The sequence below is a fragment of the Lemur catta genome, chromosome 1, assembly GCF_020740605.2.
Source record: "Lemur catta isolate mLemCat1 chromosome 1, mLemCat1.pri, whole genome shotgun sequence".
In the NCBI taxonomy this organism is placed as follows: domain Eukaryota; kingdom Metazoa; phylum Chordata; class Mammalia; order Primates; family Lemuridae; genus Lemur; species Lemur catta.
The window spans coordinates 271,520,947-271,542,507 of record NC_059128.1 but is presented as its reverse complement, the minus strand read 5'-3'; the positions used below and the strand labels follow the sequence as shown (position 1 = coordinate 271,542,507).

The following is a 21,561-nucleotide window of genomic DNA, read 5'->3' as shown; positions in this document are numbered from 1 at the left end:
CATCTTTAAGACTAATCATCTGAGACTTCTCTAAGAGCATATTTTAACAGCCTTGAAGAGCCCTGAGCAGACAGCAAGGGTGCAAGCTCACCACCTCAGTTCCTGCCAGACCATATTGCAAGGACCCTGATAAGGCAGCCTCAAAGAGAAGGGGGGGGGGAAAGAATAAACAGACACAGCTACTTCACAGCTGCCTCCTGTATCAGCTTACATTAATGTGTAGTTACCCTTTTTCCTTAAAAAATTCCAAACCCCTTAGCCTCAGGGCCGACATTTCTCCTTTCTTTTTCTTGTGTTGCGACCTTCCCACCTTTGGCAAGTAAGATAAACTTTCTTTCTTTGAAACTATTCTAAGCTTTGTGTTGAGAATTCTTTCTCATACTGAGCTCTGAGTCCCCTCCCTAATAATTATAATGAGGGGAAAGTCAGGGTAACGTCAGTGTGGTGGCTTTTTTTGGTTTGAGGTGGTTAGATCTTTGCAGTCAAGTTCTTTATCAGCTAGTGTCAGCATCTTGCTTCAGTGATCTTAGAAAACATCACTCAAGAGACAGATGGTTGGGCCCTCACTTTATATGGGTATGGGCTGAATTCCAGCGGCTAGGAGCTCTTTTTTTTTTTTCCTTTTACAGTTAATTAGGCTGGGTCATGGTGTCTCATGTTACCTCCCTAGGTCAGAAGTGAGGCCCCAGTCCTGTCCCTATACTGTCTCAACCCCATAGAGAAAAGGCAGGGTTTGGGAGATTTACAGGGAGATTAAAAAATAAAAGTAACAATTATATTGGGAGGAGAGTGCTTAGTCTTACTTCTCTGGTTCCCCTAAACCCTCTCGGCCTCTGACTCCCCTCCTCATTAAAAGGAGTTATCTCATTGGTGAGTGACTGATATGGCGCTGCCTTTTTTGATTGCATGGAGTTAACCCACTTAAAGTCTCCCATTCTCTGTTCTGCTTCTCCACTCCACTTTAGTGCAAAGCAGCAATGGTGTGCAAGCAAGTCTGTGCTTTTACACTAAACTGTATTCTCCATAGTCCAGTGAGACTGAATTCCAGCTGCCTGACTCCCGCTAATATTTTCCTGATTATTTCCAAACTTCTAAAGGGAATAGGTATATAAATTATTGGGCCCCCTTAAGCCCAAAGAAATTTGATTAAAACAGAAAAAAATATATAAAAGGAATGTGAAGATATTTTAACAATAAAAAAAAACTGAAGTAGAATAACAAGTCAACACAAAAGAAATCATAAAATCCAAAACCAAAGAAAAAGAATTAAAATTTAATGGAAAGATAATGAAAAATAAGATGATAGAGTAACATAAAGTAAGTAACATAAATGGGGCTGAAAAGAAAAGTTAGAAAGTTAAAGATTTAATGAGAGTTGGTAAAATTAAATAAGAATACAAAAAAAAATTACAACGTGTAGACAGGGTTAAAACATTTAAACAATTCTGAAGTACAGAGGTTAAAACTTTAAGGTAAACAAAAGAAAGAGCCAAAAATAGAAACAAAGTAACTGAAAACAAATGGTGAACTGAGCCAGGTGTGGTGGCTCAGGCCTGTAATCCTAGCACGCTAGGAGGCCGAGGTTGGAGGGTCGCTTGAGGCCAGGAGACTGAGAGCAGCCTGAGCAAGAGCAAGACCCAGCCTTTACAAAAAAAAAATAGAAAAGTCAGCCTTGTGTGGTGGTGTGTACCTGTAGTCCCAGATATTATACTTGGGAGGCTGAGGCAGAGGAGGACCACTTGAGCCCAGGAGTTTGAGGTTGCAGTGAGCTATCTCTGATCACACCACTGCACTCTAGACCAGGAGACAGAGCAAGCCTCTGTCTCAAAAAGAGAAAGAAAATGGTGAACTGAGTCCTCATCAGAGTCCTGAGTTGGCTCAGACATCCCCAGCCCATGGTGAAGTTCCTCCTGAATGAGAAGTTGAGGGAGCTAACACCCCCAATCCTCAAGGCCTTTAGCTCTTTCCTGGAAGCTGCAGGCCATGTTTTCAGTTGGCAGGTAACATGAGGATCCCGGGATTTTGAATTAAAAAATAGAAACCTACAGTCTCCTTGGCCTTTTACAAACTCCTGGGCAAAAATCCTCTTCATTGTTTTGTGTTGTTCTCTGGTTTTGCTGCATGTATGTCTGGATGGGAAAAATAAGAGACCACACCTCCCATATCTTAGTCTGCTATAACAAAATACTATAGATTGGGTATCTTATAAACAACAGAAATTTATTTCTCACATTTCTGGAGGCTGGAAGTTCAAGGTTAAGGTGCCAGCAGATGCAGTGTCTGTCGAGGGTCCACTTCCTGGTTCATAGATAGCACTGTCTACTGTGTCATCACATGGCGGAAAGGCAAACAAGCTCCCTTAGGCCTATTTTATGAGGGCACTAATCCCATTTGTGAAGGTTCTGTCCCTCATGAACTAATCACCTCCCAAAAGGCCCCACCTCCTAGAACCATCGCCTCGGGGTTTAGGATTTCAACATATGAATTTTGAGGGGACAAAAACATTCAGACCACAGCTCCCCAATTCTTTGGTCTACTCTTCTGGATACCTATTTGTTTGTGCATTCATCATTTGACAACTATTTATTGAATCCTTACTCCATGCAATGCCCAATTACAGGATAAGTGCTAGTGATACATCACCTACCTACTGATGGAGAAACATAATAAATAATTTTGCCATTATAACTGTGGTAAGTGCTATGAGGAAGCACAGAAGCTATGAGAATGACAAACAGGAAATGTCTTCGGAGGTCATCAAAAGCTTTCTAATCAAAGTGTCTGCTTATTGAAGTAGAATTAACCTAGCCAAAAGGGAGAGGAAGAGCATTTTAGGTAGAGAGAACAGCAAGACAAAGACCCTGAAGCAGAAGAGGGAAAGTGGACAGCATAAACTATTCTGGTTATTGGGGCCAGAAGACAGTAAAGCCAAGAGGGAGAAGATAAGGGTGAGAGAAGCAAGGGCCAGAACCTAAGCCTTGAAGCCACATTAAGTATTTGTGTTTGTTTTATTTTCTGGGTGAGAAATATTTCATCTACTACTTGGACCCAGTGGAAATATTGCCCTTGATCTCTTGACTGTCTAGTGAGTACAGTTTAACTCAAATTACATAAAATTAAGAATTTTCATCTAAAAAGCATTCTTAGCAATTAAATCAATTTCATTCCTTGATAAATTGCCATACAGAAGATTAAAATAGATTTTAATTCTTACCATTTCCAGTTTATTAAAATTGTTAGATCAAATTTTTTTTTTTTTTTTAGGACAGAGTCTCGCTGTGTTGCCCAGGCTAGAGTGAGTGCCGTGGCGTCAAGCTCACAGCAACCTCAAACTCCTGGGCTTAAGCAATCCTTCTGTCTCAGCCTCCCGAGTAGCTGGGACTACAGGCATGTGCCACCAGGCCCAGCTAATTTTTTTCTATATATATAATTTTAGCTGTCCAGATCATTTCTTTCTATTTTTAGTAAGAAGCCTTGCTCAGGCTGGTCTCGAACTCCTGACCTCAAGCGATCCTCCCGCCTCGGCCTCCCAGAGTGCTAGGATTACAGGCGTGAGCCACTGTGCCCGGCCCAGATCAAATTTTTATTATAGACTTTAAACAAAACATTTCATTCATCAATTGTGTTGTCCTCAAGTTCAATTTTCCATGGTCTAGCCATAAATTTTTTAAAGGTTTTGATTCCTCATTTTTAATTAATAAAATTTTATAGTGTCATTTTAGCCCCTTTCAGTTTTGTGTTAGCTCTATTTATAAGTAATATTCTCTTTGAGTTAAAGGAATGAGTTATTTCTTATCTAATACATGAGAAAATCTTGAATTGTCCGTTGTTCAGAACTGATCTATTACAGTGGTTCTCTAACTTTTCAGTCTCAAAACCCCTTTAGGCTCTTAAAAATTATTGAGGTCCTCAAAAACCTTTTGTTTATGTGGATTATAACTATCATATTTACTGTATTATAAATTAAAACTGATAACTGTTTAACTTTAAAAAAATAACAATCAACCCATCCCTTGTTAACAAACATATTTTTATTAAAAATAACTCTACTTTCCAAAATAGAGAAGAGTGGCATTATTTTGCATTTTGCAAATCTTTAATTATGTGGCTTCATAGAAGACAACTGGCTTTTCATACCTTTTACATCTAAACTGTTGTAATATCACACATCATGCAGGACTCTAGAAACTCCCCAAAGAATGAGAGAGAAAATGTCTTTCATTATTATGAAAATAGTTTTGTCTTGGTGGACCCTGAAAAGGTCTTGGGGAGCCTCAGAGGTTCCTGGGACACAGTTTGAGAACCGCTTCTCTTTCACCATGTTTCCAAATGGGTGCTTTACATACCGTCTTATTAGGTGTCAAAAAAGAGTTTTTTATTTTAGTAATTATGTATTTTAAATATTTATTAGAAAAAATAGGAACCAATGAGACACTTGACACATGAGATTATTTTAGGCACTCTAAATTTGTCTTAAGTTAAAGTTTTATGTTCATTTATACGTGTCCAAATCAAATGTCCAACCAAAACGATCTGTTTCATGTTTTCTGTATTTTCTACAAACAGAGTGGATTACTTTCACAACGTGAAAATTCTTGTTTTTTTCAATCAGCCATGTGTTAATGTGAAAGGACATAGAGATTAAGTTTTAAAAGATTCTGGGAATAAAAGGAATTTGTTTCCAGGAAGAAGTAGAAAAGAGCACTATAGATAGAGATAAAGAACGTGCAGTTTGCAACCAGTCTGATCTGGGCAGGAATCCTAGCTTTAACATTCACTAGCTCTGTCATCTCGGGCAAATTATTTACCGTTTGTGAACCTCAGTTTCCCTTTTATAAAATGGATGTAATGTTAACTTGTAGGACTGCCCATTAACAAAGATACCGCCCGTAAAGCGAGTCGCACAGAACCTGGCACACGGGAGCCCTGGATGCACAGCCGTCCTTACGAAGGACTTTAGTTGTCACCTCCACGTTCCCAGCGCTCCCCACGGTGCCCAACACAGAGCTGACGCCCAAAGATAGGTTTGGGGCGTGAGGGCAGATGCTGTGCCGCGGGAAGAAGAGGCACACCTGTCCTGATGTTGGCGGCTGGGTCTGGAAGAGTACGTGGAACTTAAGCTTAGGAAGTGTGGCTTCCACGTCAGAAGCGGCAAAAACCAAACGTCCGGACCCTGACTCCGCTCAGTGAGGACAGCCAGGTGCGAGCCCCAACGGCCCGGGCCGACTGCGCCTGCGTCAGCTTGAAGCCCGATGGCACACCCTGCGCTCGGTCCCACCGGTCGACCGGTCGGGGATCGTCTATTCTGTTCTGGCTGAGGAAGCTGCTTTCGTTCTCGCGAGGCTTCAAACTAGGCGGCTGGGGAGGAGGCGGGCCCGCGGGAGAAAGAGGAGGAGCGTGAGGCGGGGGCACGCAGCCTTCCCAGAAGGCTGTGGGTGTCCCTCGCTTCCTCCGCGGCCTTCCGAGCGAGCGCGTGAACGGCTCTCTGCAGGCTGGCCATGGCGCTTCACGTTCCCAAGGCCCCGGGCTTTGCCCAGATGCTCAAGGACGGAGCGAAAGTAAGGGATGGAGGAAGGGGGTGCGGTGGGGGGGAGTCGGCGTAGGGCTGCGGCGGCCGCAGCAAGGACGGAGGGCCGACTAACGGGCTGGGCGTGCTCCCCTGGCACAGCGGTCGCGGGAAGATTCCAGAAACGGAGGTGTTTTCGCGAGGGCTCGGGCGTGGAGGTCTGCGGGCACTTCCATTCTTCCTCGACCTGGAGGAAGGCCGAGGGGGGAAAGTGATGGTTGAGGGGTAAGGCCTCTACACTTTCTAGCTGGGCAGGCATGAAGCCACTCGTGCATTTGTGCTTCATTCGCAAAATGGGGCAGATCAGGCCCTCCACCCTGAAAGGGTATGGTGGAGGTGAAGGTGAAGGTGAATAATGTAAGTGAAGTCGCTTTGGGAACTGCAACGTGATTGACACACAGTTTGCGAGTTACAGAATGGGAAGGGACGAGGAGCGGGCGATCTAGAGAGGAGGGCGTAGGAACAGGTGGTTTCCTTCCAAGTGAGAGACAGAGGGCTTCCAGTTTAGCTCTCAGAAGCAGTGCGTCGTAGCCAAATGCATTCCAGTCTCAACTTAATGCTGGGAAGCTTGACCTAAAACGGACCCCTGTCCTCGTCTTTAAATTGAAGAGATTGGACCAAAAATGGTATCTTTGAGTTCTGTCTTAAACCTCTGTGACCCACAGGATAAGTTATACCCTGGGTCAAATAACAATATTTTGTTTTGTGGCCTGGTCTGGATATAATTTCAGGAGCGTAGTTTAAAAAAAAAATCTTACTGCACTATTGATAAAGTTTGGCTTTTTGGCTGTTCAAATAGTGGTGTTCCTTTATTTGTCCTCCATATTTTATGTGTTAAATTGAAGAAGTAGATGATTGCGGTTGAATTTAAGGTTGTATGGGAGGTAAAGGGAGCTTTAACAGTATTAGGGAGCTGGGTTCATGTTTGTAGGATGCACTTTTAAAATACTCTGGGGCAGGGCACGTAATCCCAGCGCTTTGGGAGGCCAAGGCAGGAGGATTCCTTGAGGTGAGGCATTGCAGACCAGCCTGGGCAAGCAACATAGCTAGACCCAGTCTCTACAAAAAAATTTTTTTAAATTACCTGGGCATGATGTTGTGCACCTGTAGTCCCAGCTACTGGGGCAGCTTAAAGTGGGAGGATCACTTGACCCCAGGAGTTCAAGGCTGCAGTGAGCTATGATGGTATCACAGCATTCGCACCTGGGAGACAGACCCTGTCTCTAATAAAAATTTTTTTGAAAAGATAATGACATTGCTCCCCTAAAAAAAAATCATAGCTTCCAATTTGAATTGTTTTTTTACTAATATAGGTTTGGAAAATTTATGTATCACAAAGCATCATTTAATTGTCATTCAGATACTAGTGGTTTTCTGCAGAACACTGAGATATTCTATTTGGTAAATAGGTACTGAAGGGACTGCAGTGAAAGACAAAAGTCTCAGCTCTCCTAGAGTTTATATTCTTCTGAGGCAGAAATAATAAATGATCAAATAAGGAAATTTTCAAATAATGGTGAAGGAAATAGACTATACTAGAGAATGACAGGAAGTAAAAAGTCTGTCTTTAAAAAGAAGGATTGCGGTAGACAAAATGATAAGATGTTCAGGGAAGAACTCTTAGGTCAGTGCTGAGTGACAGAAGGAACTAGCAAAGATGAGAGGGGGACATGTTACAGGCTGAGGAACCAGCTGGTACAAAGACCCTGAGGATGGAATGAGTTTGACGTATTTAAAAAAAAAAAAAATAGGTGACGGAGTTGAAGTTTACCAAGGGAAGATAATGGTAAATTCAGAGGAGGAGACGAGAACATGTAGGGCCTTGTATCCCTGAAGAGGGATTTGCATTTTATCTTAAAAATGGTGGAAAGCCATTGAAAGGTCTTAAGTGTGGTAGGTAGTGATGGGATCTGATTTGTGATCAGTTGGCCATTTCTGAGAAAATGGGGGTGAGGGGAAAGAAGAGTATAAGCCAGGTCAGACTTAAATTCTATTGTTGGGAGTTCAATACTTCTAAAGTAGTGGCTATGAATCTTGTGTGGATCACAGTTCCTTTTAGGGATGTTATAAAAACCATCCCTTATATTTTAGAGCAGTACTATCTAATAAACTTTCTGCCGTGCTGGAAATTTTCTGTATCAGCACTGTCTAATATGGTAACCACTAGCCATATGTAGCTACTGGGCACTTGAACTGTGGTTAGTGCAACTGAGGGACTAAGTATTTTATTTTAATTACTTTAAAATTTACTTACTTTAACTAGCCACAAGTGGCTAATGGCTCTAGGAGAGACAACTCTAGGAAAATGTTTACCTGAGCAATAGGCTCATGAGACCTCTCTGAGGCCCCAGTAAAATCCCAACTGTCAAAAAAAGTGTAAATTTGAGAATTTCGGTATTGTGAGCAGTTCAGTTTTTTTAATATCTATATAATTGAAATTGTAATTCAAAAGAATATTCAATCATCTGTGTACTTTAGTCCTTAAACACTTGAGGGGCAAATACTTCTAAGTGGGAATTCCCAATGAACATAGAACTGCTGGCTTTACAAAGCCCAGGTTCTAACACAACAAGAAAAATATACCACATTTCTACTTTTATTTAGAAAACACCGATAAACTCTGGAAAGATATTTTACCTAAAATACCTCATATCCTTTATCTGATCAGTCTTAGCATGCTTCCCTGTATGTTACACTCTAAAAAATGATAGGTCCTGTCTGTGATTTGATGTGTAAGGAGGTACCTGCGGTTCCTTAAAATTTCGTGGCTTTATTCATTCAAATAGTGAGGATATTTATGGATTCTTTATTAATATCAGATGCCATGTTTTACATACATAAATCTTGTTTGTTTCAGCAGCCCATGAGGTAGGTACTATTATTATTACCTCCATTTTACAGATAAAGAAATGTTAGGGAAATTGCCCAAGGTCATGTAAGTTAATTAGCCGGAAAGCTAAGAATTGTAACCAGCTCCCAGGTGCCAAATATCTAAGCTATTCTGCCTCTTTATTACAAGCAAGATAAGCAGAGACTTTGTATTTGAAAATTCTTATTTCACTGTCCTATCTAATTAGAAGTTTTTTTTGACAGCATTTTTCAGGATTAGAAGAGGCTGTGTATAGAAACATACAAGCTTGCAAGGAGCTTGCCCAAACCACTCGTACAGCATATGGACCAAATGGTAATTCATGTTTTAAAATATACAAAATAATAGAATTTTGTGTACTAGCTCTTCTTTCAAGTTTGTTCCAAGGATATTATATTTACAGTGTGGCTTTGAAAGTTAATTTCATAGGTCATTGATACCAGTACAACATTTTTCATCAGCAACTGGGATCTCTTTAGAAGAATAGGAATCACTGGATGTTTTTTATCCTGTTGAGAGGATAGAAAAATAATAGCACTTTGACTTTCGATAGTACCTAATGTTCATTGTGACAAACACTGAACAGTTCTTTAATTAAAAGTGACATTATAGTTTAAGGGAGAAAATTCTCTCCTTCTTCTTGCTTTCTACCACCAATTGAAATTGATAGATTTATGGAATGACCATAAAACTAAATATACTGTTAAGTAGATTATTTTAGTCTTTTTACGTTAACATAATTCGTGTTTATTGAGCACTTGTTGCATGCCAAGAGTATTGCAAGCAAGATAGAAGTCAGCAAAAATGTGAGATTTGGCATCCTCTCTAGTAATTGTAGGAAATTAGAAAAGAAATAATATGGGTGTGTGGTCAGAAAAAGTCCATAGGGCTGTGAGGTAGACGTAATGAGCAGACAGTATGTGTTGAGTTCTTACAAAGCTATTTTAAGAAATAAACTCAAATTTATACTGTTTCACTAAATTTTCCTGGGTATTTAGGAAAGGATTTGATTAATGATTTCTTTTTCTTTTTTAACTATTTGAGGAATGAACAAAATGGTTATCAACCACTTGGAGAAGTTGTTTGTGACAAATGATGCTGCAACTATTTTAAGAGAACTAGAAGTAAGTTACTTCTTTAAAAGGGGCCGTATGTTTTGGTGACATCAAAGTTAAGTGTATTTTAACATAATAGAAATCTCTTATTTTAGACTGGATAATAAGGGACGTTTTTTTCCAACTTAAAAATTTATTATATAGATTTTTTTAGTTATAAAGAGTCCTCTTTAGGTTTAACGTTTTAGCTACTCAAAAAAGTTATTGATTTTTGGAGGGATTGGTTGTGATAAAAGTATATTTGCTAATAACCATATCAAATTGAAGTACAATATTCTTGTTCTGTAGAGTGACACTGAAGTGAATTATTCCATATGCAGAAACATCTGATGCATAAGACAGTGATTTTTAAAAATAAACTGTTTGGTTTTATGAAAATAAAAAGTCAGTTGATGGGATTTTTACTTTATTCAGCTGCAGTTTTGTTACTGTAAAATCTACAGAATAGATACCACCAGCAGTGTTATGGGGAAGCTCCGGCATCTGAACACGCATGGAGCCATTCCTCAGGGAATTTTCATGAAGCTTAGCCTTCAAAGAACTGGAACAACTTAATCTTGTATTTTAAATAAAACTGTAGATAAATTAACGTTTCTCTAACTTCTCCAGTAACAATATATTCTTAAGGAATATATTCAACAAACTTAAAATTTTAACTCCACAAAATATTTGTGAGGGACTTGTCATTGTGAATGTTAATGTTAGTGTACACTCTGATGTTCTCAGGAGTTATTAAAGTCTAATGGGGATATTGTAAAAATAATAAAGTCATAGTGCTGACATGTTATAATTTTCTCACTACTATCACTTGTTATACTTTGTTGGCTTATTTCTGTAAAAGTATCTAAAATTAAATCCTAAGAATAAAATCCACATAAAATTTTGTATTTATTTTAAGAAAAACGTTATACTTCCCTTTTTTAAAACCACAGATGATAGATAGCCCTTACATGCAGCAAGAACGTACAAGTAGATATTGCGACTTATGACTAAATTAAGTGATGTCTATTTTAGTTCTCCTGAAGCCTTTTTAAAAAAATGTCTAGGTTTAGTGGTTGTAATTACTTTGTTTTTTAATTTAGTGAACATATAATGATGTGCTGAACCTTATCTATGGAGCTGTATGTGCTAGGTGACTAAACATCAAAAAAAGTGTACTTTGAGGTTTTATTTCTAGTGATGCATTTATGCTGATAGGACTATAGGGACTTGGATTTTTTTCTTACTAAGTGTATAGCAGTGTGATCAAATGGGAGTTACGTTCAAAGCAGTTGATCTCGGAGACAGAGTAAAACGATGGTTACCAGAGGCTGAGAAAGGGTAGTGAGGAGGTGGGGGATAAGTTGGGGATGGTTAATGGGTATAAAAATACAGGTAGATAGATAATTAGATAAAAGGAACAATATTTGATAGCACAACAAAGTGACTGTAATCAGCAGTAAGTTAGAGTGTACTTTAAAATAACTAAAAGAGTGGGATTGGAATGTTCTTAACACAAATGGTAAATGCTTGAGGTGGTGGATACCCCAGTTACCCTGATTTGATTAATTCACATTGGATGCCTATATCAAAACATCACATGTACCCTATAAATATATACAACTATTATGTACCCATAATAATTAGAAATAAAAATTTTAAAATGGGAGTTATGTAGCCCATGGAGAAATTGGAGTCTATTACTTTAGGAAGTGGAAATTAATGATTTTATGTTGCTTTAATGATCAGGTGTTTATCTTAATATTACCTCTTTTACCAGGTACAGCATCCTGCTGCAAAAATGATTGTAATGGCCTCTCACATGCAAGAGCAAGAGGTTGGAGATGGCACAAACTTTGTTCTGGTGTTTGCTGGAGCTCTTCTGGAATTAGCTGAAGAACTTCTGAGAATTGGTCTGTCAGTTTCAGAGGTGAGTAAATGTTCATTTTATAATATACTTGTACTTTATTTTTGCCTGTATACATAGCTATTGCTTAAAACTTAAACTAAAATCATTATTTTAATAGTAGCTAACATTTATTGAGCAGTGTACTCTGTACCACGCATTATAGTACATATTCTTCACATGCAGTGTCTCATTTTATTCTCACAAAAACCCTGTTAGGCCTAAAGTGAGACTAAAATTAGGAAAATTTTACCCAAGACCTCATAGCTAGTAAGTTAGGATTCAAATTTGGGCTGTCATCAAAGCCTACACTCATAGCTAGTAGACCCTGCTATATGTGCAATTATGAAAGTACAGTTGATTCTTTGTCATTTTATATTGAAAATATCCATATGTATTGGGTTTACCAAAACGACTACTTTAAGCCATGTCAGAATTAGAGAAATATTTTTGTTATTTGTATTTTAGGTCATAGAAGGTTATGAAATAGCCTGCAGAAAAGCCCATGAGATTCTTCCTAATTTGGTATGTTGTTCTGCAAAAAACCTTCGAGATGTTGATGAAGTGTCAACTCTGCTTCAGACCTCCATAATGAGTAAACAGTATGGTAACGAAACATTTCTGGCCAGGCTTATTGCTCAGGCATGTGGTAAGTAAATACCAGCATATGAAAAGGTCCAAAATAAAAATGTCTTTTAAGGTGACTAGATGTTTTCTCTGTTATCCCAAGATGTCTTTTGATATGTCTAATTTTCTCAACAGTGTCTATTTTTCCTGATTCCGGCCATTTCAATGTTGACAACATCAGAGTTTGTAAAATTCTGGTAAGTTTAGAAAAATGCATTAACTACATTAGCTATCTAAGTTAATTATTCTTACACAAAAAAATTGTGTTAATCTAAACCTAAATTTTATCTGATAATTTGGACACTTAAGACTTCTTTTGAGGTATCGTTTTACAATATTTTAATATTGCTAAGTTGTTACTACTACCTATTTAAATTTAAAAGGACATATCTCCTTGTAAAGTCATCATTTTTTATGACATCTTGTGAGTTGAGAATAGCATATAAACTTTTTTGCATTCTTCATATATGCTGAATTACAATAAGCTTAGTATGCAGTTTTCAGTAGAATGGAGATTGTTCTATTCTGCAATAATAAAATTCATATTTTAATGTTAGTATTGAAATGTTCAAGTATATTTTTGATAAATGATGTGCTCGATGTATTAAAACCTGTAATTGGACTGGTTTTGCACATCAGTGTACTGATTCTTAACATGAATTTAGCTTACCTAAGTACATGTGCTCTTTATATATGTATTTATATGTGCATTGTATGTTTTCTGTCTCCCTTCATTACTGTCCACCTTCTCCATTAAATTATAAGCTTGTGAGAGCAGAATCGTTGCTGCTTTGTTCTCTCCTCTGTGTCCAGTACTGACAGCTATGCCTGGTACATCAGCACCAAGTACTTGGTGAATGGCTAAAAGCAGTTCTCTGCCTTTGGTTGTTCCCAGTAAACTGAAGGACCTCTTCTCCATAACAGTGGCTTATTCCCACAACGATTCCTACTTTAAGCAGAGTGCTGTGCTTTATGCCTTCCACCTTGTCCCTTATCGCAGTAGTCACTGCCTCGGCATATTACTTTACCTTACAAAAGGATATTTGTGGTGCATGCAGAATCAACTTAGCCTTATGTTGTTTTCATGAGGTTACTGATGGTTTGTGTATTCCCCTCCTTAGGGCTCTGGTATCCATTCATCTTCAGTATTGCATGGCATGGTGTTTAAGAAGGAAACTGAAGGTGATGTAACCTCTGTCAAAGATGCAAAAATAGCAGTGTACTCTTGCCCTTTTGATGGCATGATAACAGAAACTAAGGTATGTAGAATTCAAACCTTAAAAGCAAAAATTTGGGTTGTTCTTTCAGATTAGTGTTTGAGGTCGCGTTTGCTTTTACCTGTTTTTATACCAGATTTATATTATTTGTGTAATTCAACTGCTAAATATTAAACTTGAAATATTAGATGGTGGTTGTATTTATTTATATCCTAACACAAAGCCCTTGACAGCTTACATATTCAGCAAGTGAGAGAGTACTTTGTGTGCTCTTTACAAAAATTTTTTTAAAATGCTGACATTCTATAGCATTCTGAAACAAGATATCCAAATGTGATTTGGAAATGATACATATGTTTTTAAAAAATACATATTAAAAAGTTTAAAGTTTGTGTTCATAGTCAGTAGTGGCTGACTTCATCTCTAGAATTCTTGAAATCCAAGTTGTTGATGGTTTTAAGTTTCACAGGATTGGGGGTTACTGTTAATTTAGTACACATTTTAGAAAAAGGTTGAGAACCACAACATCATTTTGGTGACTGTAGTTGACCTTTGTCAAAAGACAAATACCAGGACATCTGCCTGACATACTGAAAATAAAAATATTCCTCCAACTTTTCCACCTAAGTACCTGTTAAAAGCAAATGAATATGTTTTGGGAGAGGGGTCTAGGAGCAAGCTGAGTGTCTATTTCATACAGATTTTGTATTCTACTTCGTGATATATGCGTATTTGTCCCCATATTTTTTGTCAGACCTTTAAATTATTTCTTTAGTAAACTATTACCTTATGACTTTGACTGCTAAAGTAGTGAAATGGTTTTAAAGAGCACTTGCTTGTTTTGCCAGGGAACGGTATTGATAAAGACTGCTGAAGAACTGATGAATTTTAGTAAGGGAGAAGAAAATCTCATGGATGCACAAGTCAGAACTATTGCTAATACTGGTGCAAATGTTGTAGTAACAGGTGGCAAAGTGGCAGACATGGCTCTTCATTATGCAAACAAATACAATATCATGTTGGTGAGGTAAGAGAGAGCTGCATTCTTTTTTTCCTACCTTTTGAGCTGCATTCTATTAACCAAAATTATAAATTGTTTTTTGGTAGTAGAACACTAAACAAATTCAATAGACTATGAAGACTGTTAATACAAGGAAAGTATAAGAATTAGATCAGATAGCAAGAGGACTTGGTGTAGGGGGACAAGAAACACCTGAAGAAACTTCAAGCTGAGAGCTGAAGGATCAATGAACAGCTGTTATTTGAGGGGAAAGAGGGAAAAGCATTCCAGGCAAAAGGAACAGCTTATTCAAGAGACCAGATGCAAGCCTAGTGCATTGCATGCCGGCTAGAGTGTGGAGTCAGGAAGATGCCGTGTAATCCATGAGAATATTTATGGCGTATATTAGACAACTTATCTATCCGTTTCTGCCTACCACCATACATAGCAGCCAATGGAATGTGGGTCAATCACTGTACTCTTACAGAACATTGATTGCATAAAGTAAAGCAAAAGTTTTCTATATACTGTTGAGTTCTGTAAGGGTTTCTCTGGTGTTAAGAACTATAAACCCCTGGCATACTAAAGTGACATCAAATCTAGAATAGTATCATACAACGCAGACTTAAGGTGCAGCATTATTGGCTAGCTGGGCTCGCTCACAGCGTCAGGAATCAGTTTCCTGGCCTCAGTGCTTAGTGTAAGCCAGATGTGTTCTGAGCTTAAAGTCAGAAGAATGTGACTTAGGGGCTACTGTAGTTTCTTGTTTAATCTCTATACTTTATATGTTATCTGATAAAGTAAAAACTTCTATAATGGCCTTTGGGGTTTTTTTTTTTAAAGATTAAACTCAAAATGGGATCTCAGACGACTGTGCAAAACAGTTGGTGCTACAGCTCTTCCTAGATTGGTATGTATTTTGGAAAACATTAAAAGATAGCTGAAACTGTTTGAATTTTTATTACAACAGTCACTTTCTTACAGACTCCCCCTGTCCTCGAAGAAATGGGACATTGTGATAGTGTTTACCTCTCAGAAGTTGGAGATACTCAGGTGGTGGTTTTTAAGCATGGTATGTAATAATGGTACCAAAAAAAATTTAATGTAAATGGGGGTGTTCATTTTATGTAATCACCAAATTCATTTGATTTATTGACAGAAAAGGAAGATGGTGCCATTTCCACCATAGTACTTCGAGGCTCTACAGACAATCTGATGGATGATATAGAAAGGGCAGTAGATGACGGTGTTAATACTTTCAAAGTTCTCACAAGGGTCAGTACTAGCAATAATCTTCTTTAGTAATTTGTAAGGTTTTAAAAATACATTTGGCAGACTCATGAACATTATGAGAACTCCAAAATGAGTGGTTTGTTTAAAGCAAAGCACCTGTTTTTTACTTAAGACTTAAACATTCACTGTTATTACGTATGATAGTTTCCTAAAGTGATTGTGCAATGGAATAAATAGCAAGGCATGCTTTTTTGTTTGTTTGTTTGCTTTAAAGGGATCATTTATGGTTGTTTCTGATTCTAATGTACCTTAATTGCTAAATCACTGTTCTTAGTGCTGTTCCCATTCTTCACTTCGGACCTTCCCTTTTCATAGACACTGTACAGTAAGAAAATTTTCCCTGACCATTCATTTTTACCACATTTGTAATTCAATTTTGAGTAACAATGCCTGATTAAAAACTCCAGTCTGGTGGAGTACTGGAATCTGGAAAGATTAGAAAACTGAAAACTGCTTTTTAGTGACCTTTTTTTTTGGCTCTACTTAAAGGATAAACGTCTTGTGCCCGGAGGTGGAGCAACAGAAATTGAATTAGCCAAACAGATCACATCATATGGAGAGGTAAAGCTTTTTCTGCATAAAAGTTTTTCCCATTCCTTGAATAAAATGCAGCAATAAACGCATTTTTATTTTAGACATGTCCTGGACTGGAACAGTATGCTATTAAGAAGTTTGCTGAGGCATTTGAAGTTATTCCCCGGGCACTGGCAGAGAACTCTGGAGTTAAGGCCAATGAAGTAATCTCTAAACTTTATGCTGTACATCAAGAAGGAAATAAAAATGTTGGATTAGATATTGAGGTATTTGAAAAAACACAACTTAAATTGCTTTATTATGTGAACACACAACCTAAAAATAGAAGGTTTAAAAGGAAAATCAATGAGATAGTGTTCTGATTTGTGAGCAAATGCGTTTCTTAACAATTAGTTTTTACATAGTTTGTCTGATAGAAGAAAATTTTAGTTTTCCTTTTGTTTTATTGATATCCTTCTGTTTTATAGTATATACAGTCAGCCCTACATATCTGCAAGTTCCACATAATGCAGGTTCAACCAACTGTAGATGAGAAAAATTTATAAAAATTAAAAATACACATTGTAAAAATATAGTACAACTACTTGTATTAGTTACTATAATTAATCTAGAGATGATTTAAAGTATATGAAAGGATGTACATAGGTTACATCTAAATACTACCATTTTATATGAGAGACTTGAGCATCACAGAATATGGTATCTGCAAGGGCCCTGGAACCAATCCTGCTCAGGTACCAAGGGACTCTTTAGGATAGTACTTGTGCTTGGTTACTTTTCCTATACTATTTTAGGAGCCATGCAGGGTTTTTTAGTTACTGGGTTATAAACATTTTCACATAAAAGAATTTAAAATGAAAGGATGAAATTTTTGTTTGACAGGCTGAAGTCCCTGCTGTAAAGGACATGTTGGAAGCTGGTATTCTTGATACTTACCTGGGAAAATATTGGGCTATCAAACTTGCTACTAATGCTGCAGTCACTGTACTTAGAGTGGATCAGGTGAGCAAAAAGTAGAATTTTGATCTTTAAAAATGCTAGTTTTCACGGTTCAATAGCATATTTTCACAGAACTAGAACATAGCATAATTCCAATTATATTCAAAGGATTATTTCTTTACTCTTGCATCTTTAGAGATGATAAAGTGCTCTCCGAAAATTTTGTTTTTTCTTCTATTACAGTTTTAAATTGTATTAAATGTATTACAGCTAATTTGGCTGGGCACAGTGGCTCCTGCCTGTAATCCTAACATTTTGGGAGGCCCAGGCAGGAGGATTGCTTGAGCCCAGGAGTTAGAAACCACACTGGGCAATATAGCAAGAACCCCCTCTCTACCAAAAAAAAAAAAAAAAAAAAAAAATTTATCAGTAATTTAAAAGATCTTTTCAGTGAAAGAAACCTTTGCTATTTTAATATTGGAATGGGTAGGACAAATCTGATTTAGATTCATAGGTTTCAAAATTTTTTAGCCTTAGAACCCCTTTGTACAAATAATTTAGGAAGTGTGTTTAATATAGAATATGGAAGGACCATGAAGCCCTGAAGCAGACATTGCAGACTACCAACTCTAAGGAAAATGAAGTCTCCAGTAGTCTGGAGATAAGAGGACCTGGGTATTTAAAATTTTTCTATAACAAATAGCTTGAGATACTAAAGGATCTTAAAAGTGTTTAAAATCATAATATTTCTACTTATTGAGGAATTGTGAGTATATTCTGGGTATAGATGTAAACCAGAATTCATAATTATTTTTCAAAAACGTATTTTCTAGTAAACTTAATTAAATCCATTTCCCCACAAAATTAGTACTTAATAGAAAATTATAACTGCACAGTATAAATCCATTAAGTGAAAGTCATGCCAAATTAAAGTTGGGAGAAGTAAGTCATAGGTGGAAATCAGTGGAAAGACAATCAGACTTATATCTAAGCACAGTTAAGACCAATTGGTGGTTAATTGTAGCAAAACAAATTTTTTCTCTGCATAAGGAAGAACTTTTTCATAGCTAACAGAGATGACCAAAAATGGAACTGTATATTCAGTTTCATCTCATCAGAAATAAGCAGAAACTGGATGTTTGTGTATCAGATTTATTGATACAGGTTCATATATCAGTTTATTAGGTGGTTTTTAGTGGAAGAATATGGATGTTTTTAAATAAAGATAATAGATGCCTAAGGAAATGTTTAGTAATTAGAATGTAGCTAAGAGTAAAAGAGTGAACCAAAAATCGGAGATGGAGGAAGCTAAGTAGCAGACTGATGCGTGAGGTAAACAAATTCTGATAGTGGAAGTAAGTTCCTTAACTTAGGAAGTTTTTGAAAGCCAGTTATCCAAGCAAGACAATTTTTATAACCCTTGATCACAAAGGCACTTCTGAATTTTGTTTTTAAACTAGGAACTGTGTTTTGTTTTATGGTGGGGAGGTTGCCCCTGGTCTTCGCACTGTACACAGAGGGTGTTTCTGGAGAACCCATTCAACTACATTTACCAGTTTGTGTTAGTATAGTGAACTTACACTCTTTTAAAAGCCAGTTGTACCTAATTTTGTACAGTATATATTCTCGAAAGGGAATTGGAAATCAAGCTTTTAAGTATTGGATAGTAAGTATAGTAGGGGCTAGATTAATCTTTGTTCAAATGTCTGTTTCGCTAGTTCTCAAAGCATGGTCCCCAAATTGATAGATAGCATCATCACCTAAGAACTTTCTAGAAATAACAAATTCTCAAACCTGGCCCAGAACCACTGAAACAAACTCTGGAGGAGACCTAACGGTCTGTTTTAATAAGCCCTCCAGGTGGTTATGGTACCTGCTACAGTTTGGGAACTACTGTTCTAGGTACTTTCTTTTTTAAGCAAGGTACACTTAAGTTCTAAAATTATACTTAATGCCTTTAATTCAGTCTGAACATCAATCAGTAAAATGTTACTCTAAGAATTTCAGGTTCAGATTTCTTAAGAGGTTTCTGAAAAGAGATGTGAGCTGGGCAGGGTGGCTCACAGCTGTAATCCCAGCACCTGGGAAGGCCAAGACAGGAGGATCACTTGAGGCTGGGAGTTTGAGACCAATCTGGGCAACCTTATCTCTATAAAAAATTTAAAAATTAGCCTGGTGTGGTGGTGCACGCCTGTAGTCCTAGCTAGTTTGGGGAGGCTAGGGTGGGGGGTGGTTTGAGCCCAGGAATTAAAGGCTGCTGTGAGCTATGATCATGCCATTGAATTCCAGCCTGGGCGCCAACAGTGTGTCTCTTAAAAACAAAAAATGTAGTTGAGGAGAGGGATGTGGAATCTATCAGAGGTGGCAACAAAGATGTTTTATAATTTGTGTTGCTTGAAACACAAGCCAGACTCCCTGATTTTATACAGGAAGTTCTCTAATCATACAACTTTCGCAATGAATATGGTAGTCCTACTTTTGAGATTCAGAACATACATTATGAGGGTCTCAGAGTTCTACTTTGATTAAAGTCAACTAATTTAGTTAACAGCCACCACTTTTTAACATACATTCTTTTTCAATGTTAGATGGTTATAGTTGGAAAATGCTGGGTTAGCACATTTTAGGTAAACTAAAGATAGGCTTGTGTCTTTAAGTTACCAGGGAACTAGATGCTTGTTAGAAAAGGGGTTGCTTTCTTGCTCCTTGAATAGTTCTTATTTACAGGTTCTAGAAAATTTCAGTGTTGAACTTTGTATTTGTGTATCAACTACTTTAGATTATAATGGCAAAACTGGCAGGTGGACCTAAAACTCCTAAGCCACAAGGAAACTGGGATGATAAAGATGGTTGGCAAGATGAACCTCATATATAAATAGCAAATCAGGTGCTGGACTGACTGATGTATACCAGTGATGCATGCAAATATATTCACATTCAGCTTACTGGGTTATTGAAGTGCATGTCTTGGAATGTCCTTCACTAATCTGTGTGGATTTTATTGCTATTACTATCCATAAAAGCAAGAAACTCTCAGACTGACTGCTGGAAGTTTACAATTTAATTCCTAACAAGGAAGCTAGCAAACTTTGCGCTGTGGTGTTTCATATGTGGTATAAAATAGATTGTTTAGTCTTAAATCGGGCTAAATAGAAAAACATTCTTTTTCTTCATTCTAAAGGTTGAGTTTGTAAGCATACTTTATTGTGGTTTTGTTCTGTTATGCAGATCATCATGGCCAAACCTGCCGGTGGGCCCAAGCCTCCAAGTGGGAAGAAAGACTGGGATGATGACCAAAACGATTGAATGGTTTAATTTTACTGTAGGTGAAGGCTATGTTTGTAGTAGTACTCTAGGAATTGCCTGATGTTTTCTTATTCTCCTTAAATTAAGAAGTGTTTTGTGTTTTTATCCTCAGCTGGATGTTATAATAAACATGTTACTATCAAAGCTTCATTGTCTTATTACCATTGTTACTGGATCTAAATGACATGTTTGTCTCAACCCTGTTAATCACATTAGCTGTGGGATTTAAGGCAAGTCACTTATGTAAAGACCTGCTTCCCATTTACCTCTGGTCCTGCGGTTTGTATAAGTTACTGGAGCACAGCCATGCTCAAAGTTACATATTTTCTGCATGTGCTTTCTATCAAGGGGATGGCACAGTTGAGTAGTTCTGACAGAGATAATGAGCCCACAAAGACTAAAATATCTGCTAACTGGCCTTTATAGGAAAGGTCTGTTGACACCTGGACTAGATTTCCACAGTGTTTGTTCACAGGTCTAGAAATCTTGACTCAGGTGACTTGTTCAATAGCAATTAGTGATTTGTTGAATGGAAAACATACTCTAGAAAGAACAAAAGAGATGCTTATGATACAATTGAAATATATTGTACAAATTAAGCAAGTCAGTTTTCATAAAGCAGATTCTATTTCCCTAAGGTCAATATGGAGTGTTGAAAAAACATTTGTAAAAGAATGATACTGAGTTTATAGGACATGCTACTATATGCATTATATTAATATTATAAGGTTCTTGAATAATTCTGTTTGTGTATTTTTGGTATTCTTGGAAGCAATATGGCTGGGTCTTCAATAAACTCAACAGGTATTAGGAATGATAATTACCACCATGGAAAGTTATAAGGGTTCATTGTGGAAGGGAACCTTATAAGAAGTTAGGACAGGCTTTGTGTCCTTAAGCTGCTTTAGGTTGCATATAACTCAAATACTGGGACATTAAGGGGGACTTGATACCTAGTCCCAGAAATGAGACTGGCTTGTGTCTACCTTGGGTCAGCTGACCACTGGCACAGAGCAAGTCCAGAGTGAGGTCTTATGCATAGTATGGACTACAGATACATGTGTTTTCCCCAATTATTAATATATACTACTGCCAAATATCTATGCTTATAAAATTAACACACTTATAATCAAGTTTTCATTAGCCAGTCTGAAACATTTTTTAAAGTGATACCTAGTAGAGTAAATTAATAGAACTTAAAATCTTTTAA

At 37.4% G+C, this 21,561-nt stretch overlaps 1 protein-coding gene across 2 annotated transcripts; it reads left to right on the top strand.

The window, feature by feature from the left end:
* Positions 1-5,294: 5,294 nt before the first annotated feature.
* On the top strand, positions 5,295-20,495 carry CCT8 (chaperonin containing TCP1 subunit 8). Of its 2 annotated transcripts, XM_045540512.1 has the most exons (16): positions 5,295-5,558; positions 8,660-8,750; positions 9,480-9,559; positions 11,310-11,459; positions 11,904-12,084; positions 12,198-12,259; positions 13,184-13,321; positions 14,128-14,306; positions 15,123-15,189; positions 15,264-15,351; positions 15,439-15,554; positions 16,062-16,133; positions 16,208-16,372; positions 16,989-17,108; positions 19,825-19,932; positions 20,274-20,339. In XM_045540512.1, exons 1-15 carry the CDS (start codon positions 5,499-5,501, stop codon positions 19,918-19,920), a joined length of 1,665 nt encoding a protein of 554 aa, XP_045396468.1. In that variant the 5' UTR covers positions 5,295-5,498; the 3' UTR covers positions 19,921-19,932; positions 20,274-20,339. The 2 variants fall into 2 exon arrangements, with proteins under 2 accessions (XP_045396468.1, XP_045396469.1); XM_045540513.1 differs by lacking the exon at positions 19,825-19,932 and having other exon boundaries at positions 20,274-20,495.
* Positions 20,496-21,561: the final 1,066 nt, after the last annotated feature.